The following is a 9,924-nucleotide window of genomic DNA, read 5'->3' on the forward strand; positions in this document are numbered from 1 at the left end:
CAAAGTCTTGTCTATTTGCAGCACTTTTCTTGTGCTATGAATACCAGGCCAGAGCTTCATGGTCTGCAAAGTGAGGTCGGTGCTGAAAAATGTGGCCAGTAGAGGGCGTCTCCTCTTGTCCTGGTGTCTGCGAGTAAATGAGCCTGCTGCTTGCTCGACCTTTGAGACTTTTATTAGTATAGCAGTAAACATGATCTCAGCTAAGTTTAGTCAGTGAATCGTGATCTCATTTGGAGCCAAAATGAGATGTTGTAAATGAGAAACAAACAAAACACACGTGCTCAGGTTCATTGTCGTGTTTACTTCTTTTTAACAGAAATGACAATATTTGATTTTATAAAAAAAGAATCTTTTGAGTATCTTGGGTGTGTTTGTGTATCCGCCGAGATCAACGTGATCACGTTTCAACATGAAAAATAATCAGAATCAGACATCTGCCAAACACCTGAAGTCCCTCCTAGGACCTGCTAAGAGTGTGTGTGTGCGTCTGTGTGTGTGTGTGTGCGTCTGTGTGTGTGTGTGTGCGTCTGTGTGTGTGTGTGTGCGTCTGTGCGTGTGTGTGTGTGTGTGTGTGTGCGCGTCTGTGTGTGTGTGCGTCTGTGTGTGTGTGCGTCTGTGTGTGTGTATATCTGTGTGTGTGCGTGCGTCTGTGTGTGTGTGTGCGCGTCTGTGTGTGTGTGTGCGCGTCTGTGTGTGTGTGCGCGCGTCTGTGTGTGTGTGCGCGTCTGTGTGTGTGTGTGCGCGTCTGTGTGTGTGTGTGCGTCTGTGTGTGTGTGTGTGTGTGCGTCTGTGTGCGTCTGTGTGTGTGTGTGTGTGTGCGTCTGTGCGTCTGTGTGTGTGTGCGCGTGTGTGTGTGCGTGTGCGTCTGTGTGTGTGTGCGCGTGTGTGTGTGCGTGTGCGTCTGTGTGTGTGTGTGTGTGTGTGTGTGTGCGCGTCTGTGTGTGTGCGTGCGTCTGTGTGTGTGCGTGCGTCTGTGTGTGTATGTCTGTGTGTGTGTGTGCGTCTGTGTGTGTGCGCGTCTGTGTGTGTGTGTGTGTGTGTGTGTGTGCGCGCGTCTGTGTGTGTGTGTGCGTCTGTGTGTGTGCGTCTGTGTGTGTGTATATCTGTGTCTGTGCATCTGTGTGTGTGTGTGCGTCTGTGTGTGTGCGTCTGTGTGTGTGTGTGTGTGCGTCTGTGTGTGTGTGTCTGTGTGTGTGTGTGTCTGTGTGTGTGTGTGTGTGCACGCGTCTGTGTGTGTGTGTGTGCGTCTGTGTGTGTGCGTCTGTGTGTGTGTGTGTGCGTCTGTGTGTGTGTGTGCGCGTCTGTGTGTGTGTGTGTGTGCACGCGTCTGTGTGTGTGTGTGTGCGTCTGTGTGTGTGCGTCTGTGTGTGTGTGTGTGCGTCTGTGTGTGTGTATATCTGTGTCTGTGTGTGTGTGTGTGTGTGCGCGCACAGCTGCCTCTGTGGGGACCAATGTGAGTTTTAGGTCTTTAGAGTGAGGGCGTTTTCAAACTTTTAAAGGGCTGTTTCAGAGTTAAGTCTAGGTTTTGGACATAAGTTCTGAAACAGTCTGCCAATGGCGGTCCCCGTGAAGACAGGTGTGCAAAAGTGTGTGTGCACTTTATATCGACAGGCTTTTGGGGTTGACCACCCGGCCGATAAAGAGCAGCGCCCCTGAGGTTTCATCCCGGATCAGGTAGAGGAAGGGGCGGTCCACTCGGTATGTCAGGTGGCTTGGCGTTGTGTCGCTCGGGTACTGATTCCCCTCCGGCGCCGTCTCCATCGTGACCTTGTGATTGACAGAAATAAGTTTGGCAGCCTGAGTGGAGATTTTCTCCAGCTCCGGGTTGTCTAGCCATTCAGAGAGACCTGCCGAGAGGGAGAGGAGGACGACCATGTTAATCAATCAGCAGAAAAAGCCTACACTACTACAGCTTCATGAGTGGTTTTTTTCCCTGAATGGACAGTTCGGCATTGATATATAAATACTAGTATGCTCCTATATTAGAACCCTCGAGTAAAAAACGTGGTGGATGAAACTGACCAAGGTCGCCGAGCAGCGGCAGCAGGTCTGTGGAGTAGCTGAGCTTCAGGACGGGCAGAGTAATGGACACTTTGGCAGGAAGTAGCGTCATGGAGAGGTCCTGGACAAACTCAGAGGTCAGACTCTCCTCCACAAGGGTCATGTTGGAGGTCACATCCTCGGGCAAGAAGATGAACATGCTGACATCGTCCTGCATCTGGATCTGAGCGATCTGAACGAGGAGAAAAACATGAAGAAATGTGCTGCAGTTACGCTACTGTAGCCATCGTTCGGAGACAGCTGCCGTGAATTCTTGTTTGATTTTATTTTTAAACTTAATAAGAAATGTCTGTCAAAGACCTGATAAAACTATTTTAGTCATTTAGCTCTATCCACTTCTATTCATTAAGTATAAGCTCATTAGTGCCCCCTACTGCATCTACGGCTGAACTGCAGAACTATTTTTGTACAATGGGATGAATGAAAGGAAGTAGAATGGCTCTGTTAGATCTGCTCTGCCATCATCGGGAGCTCAGCAGCGTTTTCCTCTCTGCCTTTGTTTTTAGTAATAAATATCAACCCTGTATCATTTTTTTCCTTCGTAAAAAATGGGATTCTTTTGCATTATCAGTAAAGTCCATTTAAATTTGTATAAATGTCCTTGGGCAAGACACTTCACCCGTTGCCTACTGGTGGTGGTCAGAGGGCCCTGTGGCGCCAGTGTCCGGCAGCCTCGCCTCTGTCAGTGCGCCCCAGGGTGGCTGTGGCTACAATGTAGCTGCCATCACCAGTGTGTGGATGTGTGCGTGAATGGGTGGATGACTGGCTATGTAAAGCGCTATATAAATACAGGCCATTTACCATTTAAATGAAACTGGATAATAACCTGCTTCCGTTTAAAGCTATTCATCACGCTCACCGTGCAGCCTAAGTCCGAGTCAACCCCCATCTTCACTGGGTAGTTATCCTGTTGCATCATGGGAACGCGCACAGGTGCTGCGCCATCCACCTGAAAGTTTTCCAGCCCTCCACTCTGAGCGAACCGAGTCGTCCACTTCCCTGTTAGGACAGGAAACTAACCCATTATTCATCATGGCTGAAACTTACTTTGAGGATCAGTCACTTGTCAGAACCTGTTCATGGTTTCAGTGGCAGAGGACATGGATACACAACCATACACTTTGAATTTGTTTCATCTTTTCCAAGATTCGCTAAACAGATAAAGGTCACTTTGTAGCAGCGATCGGTCTATAGTCAGCTCTCTGAGTTAGTCTCATTCCTAAAAACTTTAGTCAGGTGCCCCAAAGTTCAGGTGCGTTGAACATGTGAGCCGATCACTTCACCTACACATAAACCCATACACGAGCATTTTGGAAAAAACTCTTACAGTTATCTGATAAGTAATATTGATCACTGAATCACCGTATGGATTTTATTTATATGATAATTCTAACTAATTCGTAGATATCTGTGTCTGCAGAGCTGAAGACGTACCTTTAAAGTAGGCGGCGCTCACAATGCTCATGCCGGCGGCACGAGGGAGGGGCTTGGTCAGAAAGCGCTGTACCTTCCCGCCCGTCTGCTGAGACACCCAATCGTTGATTTCTTTCACATCTTTGGATCCTCCCAGCAGTGCCTTGGGGCGAACTCCATACTGCTGCTCCACAAGACCAAAGAACTCCTGCTTCAAACGAAGTCCTGACAACATGAGAGAACATTAGGATCTCACAGTAAAGACTCAAACACAGAGACAGCGAGCAACCACCAGTTCCACCTGGCTCCTTTACTCCAGCTCACCTCTATAAACAAGTTCATGAAGAGTTTATTGTCTCAGTCACAAATTTCAGTCCAAACATTTCAAACATTAAATTACGGTGTAAGATAAGGTGAAGGTGCTTAGCTCACTTGGCTGCATCTGATGAAACTGCAATGTCTTCTTAACAACTAAACACCAAAATCCTTTTTAGGCTTCTGATGGTTTTATTGCTCACGTTGACTTTTTCTCCTCACATTTCTACCAGAAGGTTGAAACACAACTGAGCCAAACACATTTTTTTTCTATGGTCATCGGGTCCGGCTCACGCACCAGACGCTGCCCCTCAGCGGGCTTCCAGAAGAAAGCCAACCAGAAATGTTGGGTTTAATGGATAAGGTCCCTAAAGAGGCAGTACAGGACTACAACTGCACCTTTCATTGGCCTTTTTGAAGTTTCTGTGTAACACATCAAATAAATAAGACCTTTTGTTTTTATAAATCATGCTAAGCTCCTTCGGAGGAGTAGGAATGAAAACTTGACGCAGGACATAGAAAAGAAATGAGCTGAATTTGTGTTCTGTTGTTTTGGTTTAGCTGCAAAGTCACAGCTGATGTTTAGACTCCATCTCAACCCCAACGTGAACTCACGTCTCGCCAGGTACAGGCGTGCAGCGGTACTCAGGCCTTTCCCCGCCGTCCTGACTGAGGCCAGCATGTCCTTCAGGGTGTTGTGGAGCTGAGGGTCCTGCAGGGTGTGGTACCTCAGGGCCCTGTACAGCTGCCTCTGAGCATGCTCAGATCCTCCTAGAGGGACAGGAGGGCTTGTGTTAAGGTCACAAACCTCTGACACAACTGTTTTATTCACTAGAGAAACAGACGTGGGCATCACTTTTACTGTAAGAATGTCTCTGTTTTTAAATTAATATTCTCCACTAAGGCCCTTGTGTCCACCTCCTCCACACGGTGGCGCTGTTGTACAATCTTAGCTTAGTTGAAAGTGAACAGAGGAAAACTAATTGTGGAAGTACGAAAACAGACAGAAGTAGAAAAAACAAAACTGGTCCCGTGACACTGACGGTGTTTTTGGGAGCAGCAAACAGAATGACCTTGAGCCAGTCTGGCCTCTGAGCTCGTACCAACACTAAAGCCGAAGCTCAGGTTTGGACTAAGTTTGTGTGTTTGTGTCTTCACCCATGGACAGCTGAGTCAGCGCCTCGGACACGCTGAGCGGGGACAGGAAGACGTTGGTGGAAGCGTCGCGGCTCGCCAGGATGCGGAAAAGGTTGTAACCGAAGTCGGAGGTGGCAGCACCCATCTTTGTAGTCGGAGTCGTGAAGAGCTCCATGTGTTCCTCCTCTCCGGCTGCCTCCTCGCCGCCGGTGTCAGACTGCAACGGACCAATGATGGAAAGATTTCATGATTAACTGAACTTTTAAAACTTCGTGCCACCGGTAACTCTCAGACAGACAGGGCTCCTCTGAAGCAAACATCATGTGGATGGCAGCAAATGTTGCTCATAAACCCGTGAAGCTCTTTTTGAACTGAGGGTGGTCTCAGCCTGTGCAGCCACCTCTGGAAAAACCCAGAAACCATTCTAATGTTTGTCAAACCACGTCTTCATTGATCTACCCTGAAGCGTCAAAGCTCGTCCTTGAGGGCATGGTGAGGTGGTATTTTTACACACAGTCACATCACTAAATTACCTCATCAGCTCTGAGATTTTCCACCAATGTTTCATCTTCGTGTTGTTGATGTCGCAGCTTTTTAAGGCATGTTGCTGCCATCAAATTCAAACATGTTTTAAAATTCAAAGTCCAAGCCACAGACTGATTAAAGATGGATGTAGCTTCCAGTAAAGGTATCTGAAATCTGCGCTCTTTCTAAAGGCCACCAGGGGGCGACTGTCTGCAGAGGGACTGCGCTGCAGAGACGTCTGACACTTTATGGGCGCGTTCGCTCATTTTAAGTCTGTCTCGTGGTTTAGATTAGTTAGCCAATCAGTGTGCGGCTTTACAGTGAGAATAGGAGAGAGCGAAGACGCTCACCTCGAGGCTTCATAAATCAAACCAGTGGGTGGGGTGACGTTGGATACATCCATCTTTTTTACTGTCTGTGGCTCCAGCGTTTTGGCTCTGGGGATGTAAATTACATAACTGAGGAAGCAGAAGAATAGAAAATATGTGCAGATGGCAGATGTTGATACCTGAGCGTCACAGAAGCTCAGCACGACTCCAAACAGCAGCAGGAAAGTCGTTCCCTTCATCCTGAAATCCAAACAAAAGGAAACAAGTTTTCACACATTTCCTCAAACAGTGAAGGAAATGAACCATATTTCATCACACAGCTGTTGTTCCTCAGGCAGGGATACCCTCTGCGCCAAACCAAACGCCCCTAATTTCTCCATAAGTGCAAAGAAAGGCTGAGCCAAACCAAGTCCAGAGGACGAGTACAGAAAACAAGTTCAGCCGCCACAGAGGCTACAGAGACGAAATTATCCAAAACAAAGACACAATTCAAAGACAAAGATTAGAGTCAGAGCCAGAAAACCTCCGAGCTGTGGAAACTCTGTGAAGTTTATAGCAGGTTATGTAACAAACTCTGAGCTGCTCATCGGGACACAAATCATGATCTCAGGTCTGAGCTCAGCGTTCATGAAAGAGTAAGTCTGACACACACAACCCCGTTCAGCTGTCTTAGTGAGGACCTTCAGTGACATAATGCTTTCTCTAGCCCCTGACCCTAAACCTGACCATAACCTAATTGTAACCCTGACACTAAAACCACATTTTGAGCCTCAAAAAGGCTTCAAACTTGTGAGGACCGGTGTGTGCGTGTCCTCACAAGTGACTGTTGGTTCTCACAAGTATAGTAGGATGCAGATTTTGGTCCTCACAAAGATAGCTAGACAGGAACACACACACACACGGCCTGCTTTGTTCCACACACATCTGGACCTGGTGCTCGAGCTTTTACATAAACAGAGGTCTGTCATTTGAACCTAAAACCACACACACACACACACACCCACAAACCACAGGCCTGATGGAAAACCCAGATGCTTTCTTCTTCTTTAACCTCCTGATCGTCGCAGTGTGTCTCATCTTTTCTTTCCTACAGCTTCATAAACTCAGAGATAACATGTCGTCAGTTAGATCGTTTAAACGTTTATGAGAGAAATAAAAAAATCTTTCAGATCATCTCAAACTGGTTTCTTGGAGATGTGAGACAGGGAGTGACAGGAAGCTCGAGCCCATGAGTCCGAGGTCAGGGTTAATGAAAACTGCAGCAGAGATCTCCAAAAGTTGATTCTTCATCTGGACGTAGCGCTTTGTGGGAGATCTTATACACAGGACATTTGCATGATGACTGAAACCAGCCCACTGAAGGAGGTCAGGTCAGAGTTTGTTACATAACCTGTGAGGTCAGGGCTGGTTTCAGTCATCATGCAAATGTCCTGTGTATAAGATCTCCCACAAAGCGCTACGTCCAGATGAAGAATCAACTTTTGGAGATTTACTTTCCTGGATGATTGAGATGCATCAAAATGCAGCAGCACTGAGGGCTGGGTGAGCTGTACCTAATGATTTGTCCCTTTAGTGCGTGGATAAGAATACCTGCGCACGCGCCCCGAGATACACAACAGTGTTTCTGCAGAACGACACACGTCAGTGTAAACGAGTGCAGAGAGGTGACGTCGTTGACGTCTCATCCTGGACTACTGTGTGTGTGTGTGTGTGTGTGTGTGTGTGTGTGTGTGTGTGTGTGTGTGTGTGTGTGTGTGTGTGTGTGTGTGTGTGTGTGTGCTCGCGCGCTAATCCCCCCGCCCCTGCAGACCAGCTGACTCAGCGCGCTCCCGTTCCTGCACTGACTTGTCTCCGGTCCTCACTGGAAAGTTTCTTCATTGGCTGTTTGTGAACTCTTTGATATCACATCAGGGATTTTTAAAGTCCAGGTCACTAACCTGAATATATTCCACAGTGAAATGTTTTTCTTGGCACGAAATTCTTTACAACCCCAAATATCTTCAAACCTGCAAACTTATTAAAAATCATCCGTTTTATCCGAACAATGAGAATTTAGAAAAATTAAAAATGTCCTTACAGACCGAAGCTGATGATCGTTTACTTGGTTTTAGTGACTCTGACCTGCTGCTCTTATATAACCTGCTGAGTGGAAAAGCCCAGACTGGCTGCTGAACAGGAGGAAAAACGCAGCGTGTCTGAGAAACAGCAAGTTTTTCACAAAGTCTGAATCAAAGCGCTTTGAATTCTGCAGAAAACCTCCCTGTGCTTCATGTCTGAGCTGCGCTGCTACGAATACGTCCAAGTTTTACACTTTTTATTCCAGCTGGCGCAAATAAAACGATGCAAAAAAAAAAAAAGTTCAAATGTGTGCGTAAAAAGCGCAGAAATGCATCTAGTGCAGCGAGAGTCACTCACCTCTCTGCTCCACGTCGATCAGCGTCCCTGCCAGCTCAGAAAGTGAGTCTTCCACCCCGCTGACGCCTCTTGTCTCGGCACCCTCAGCAGCGCGCATCCAGCTGCTGCCAGCAGAGGCAGCGGGAGCGCGCACAGATCCAGAAAAAAACGAAGCTTAAAAAATTCTGGTATTTAATAAAAAGTGTAAGCACCTTAAAATAACTGAAGTTTTGAGAGAACACAAAGAAACAACAGCTCAGGAGTGTTTCAGAGAAATCAGCTGACGCGAAGCAAAGACTGTAGATGAAAGATGTATGTGATCATGTGACACCACCCGATGGTTTCTGGCCTCCACACGTCTCTGTGCACGTTCTTGTGCCTGTTTGTGGTCCAAGTGCTGTTCAAACACAAAGTTTGCATCTACATAAAAAAAACCTGGAGGTGTTCATGCTCCGCCCCTTTTACCCAGAGTGCATTTGAATCAAAAGAATGAAAACTGTCAGTTATATTATCTGAACACTGCTGTCGTCCAGGATGTGACATATCTCCACCACTGTTTTTAAGTTAAGATAAGATAACCTTTATTAATCCCACACGTGGGAACTTTATTTGGAGATGTGAGGTCCTGCTAGCAGATAAAAATCTGTCATCTGTTCCTGATCAAACCCTCAAACTTTGGTTAAAGCACCTTCTTGACCTGTGACTGATCTGGCTGTCTTTATTCTACTACATGTCCCACTGTTGTTTTATTTTGGTTTATTAAATTCATTGTTTCTGCACAGTGCTGCTGAGCGCCTGAAGGTCATGGGCAGCCAGTGATTTTCAGCCTCATCCTGTGCGTAAAGAGATTTCTCCAGATTGTTCAAATCTTTCGATGATATAATATACTCTGATCAGATGTTCAGTTTTCACTGTTAACGTTGATGAGCACTACTCTGTAGCTGTATTTATAGATGTTTAGATGCAGTTTTTTGTAGATTAATGGACTGTCTACTGACCTACTGAAAATGAACCTGATTGGCTGCCCATCCATCCATTTCTTTACTTGTTACTTTTGTTTCTTTTCCAGCATCTTTCATTTATTTATTTATTTTTTGCCACCATCCCAACTTTTAGTGTCGATAATATTTTTCATGCAATGTCTCTCTTTCAACATCTGATATCAAATCATTGCGGCCTGTTTGTTATACAGAGTCTTGACTTTGCACTTCTGTGACCTGACAATGCAGCGAGTCAATGACAGCAATAAGAAAACCCTGTTAGTGTGGCTAATGTGGCTGCTAGCACCACAACATATAACATACTGATGCTATGTGACAAATCGTAGGTATGTTACATGTCCAAAGGCATGAGAGCCAATGGATCCATACATGTAAAAGTGTTTTACATTCTGATCCCGAATCCCTTTGCAAAACACTGATACAGTTAAAGTTATGGTTATGGTTAGGGCTGGATTGGAGGACTGGAAACTCTGCTCAAGCGCGTGTTAGAGCCGTGAGCGGCATTCTGTTGGATTCAAAAGAGGATCCGGAGCGTCTCATAAGGATGCAGAAGGGTACCTCTGTGACAAATCATCGGTATGTTACGCATTGAGAATGAGAATGCTCTCGCTAGCATTGATAGGGAAACTAATGATCTATAAAAACTGTACAGTGTGTGACTAACTGCCTCCGCTAAACTGTGAGCCTGCTACATTCCTTCTCCTTTGTTCTGTCACTCACACTGGATGTTGATTAAGTTAAATTTCTGA

At 46.2% G+C, this 9,924-nt stretch overlaps 1 protein-coding gene across 1 annotated transcript; it reads right to left on the minus strand.

Annotated features, from left to right (window-relative positions):
- Window positions 1–281: 281 nt before the first annotated feature.
- On the minus strand, window positions 282–8,512 carry serpinf1 (serpin peptidase inhibitor, clade F (alpha-2 antiplasmin, pigment epithelium derived factor), member 1). Its single transcript, XM_085421417.1, has 8 exons — window positions 8,196–8,512; window positions 5,960–6,020; window positions 4,948–5,143; window positions 4,405–4,560; window positions 3,496–3,699; window positions 2,921–3,060; window positions 2,023–2,233; window positions 282–1,847 (listed from the first exon to the last, which is right to left on the minus strand). The coding sequence occupies exons 2-8, from the start codon at window positions 6,017–6,019 to the stop codon at window positions 1,600–1,602; spliced, it is 1,215 nt and encodes a 404-aa protein (XP_085277543.1). The 5' UTR covers window position 6,020; window positions 8,196–8,512; the 3' UTR covers window positions 282–1,599.
- Window positions 8,513–9,924: the final 1,412 nt, after the last annotated feature.

Source organism: Rhamphochromis longiceps, linkage group LG10 (genome assembly GCF_057381845.1).
Source record: "Rhamphochromis longiceps isolate RC_006_pf linkage group LG10, R_longiceps_female_GT1.1, whole genome shotgun sequence".
Lineage (NCBI taxonomy): Eukaryota > Metazoa > Chordata > Actinopteri > Cichliformes > Cichlidae > Rhamphochromis > Rhamphochromis longiceps.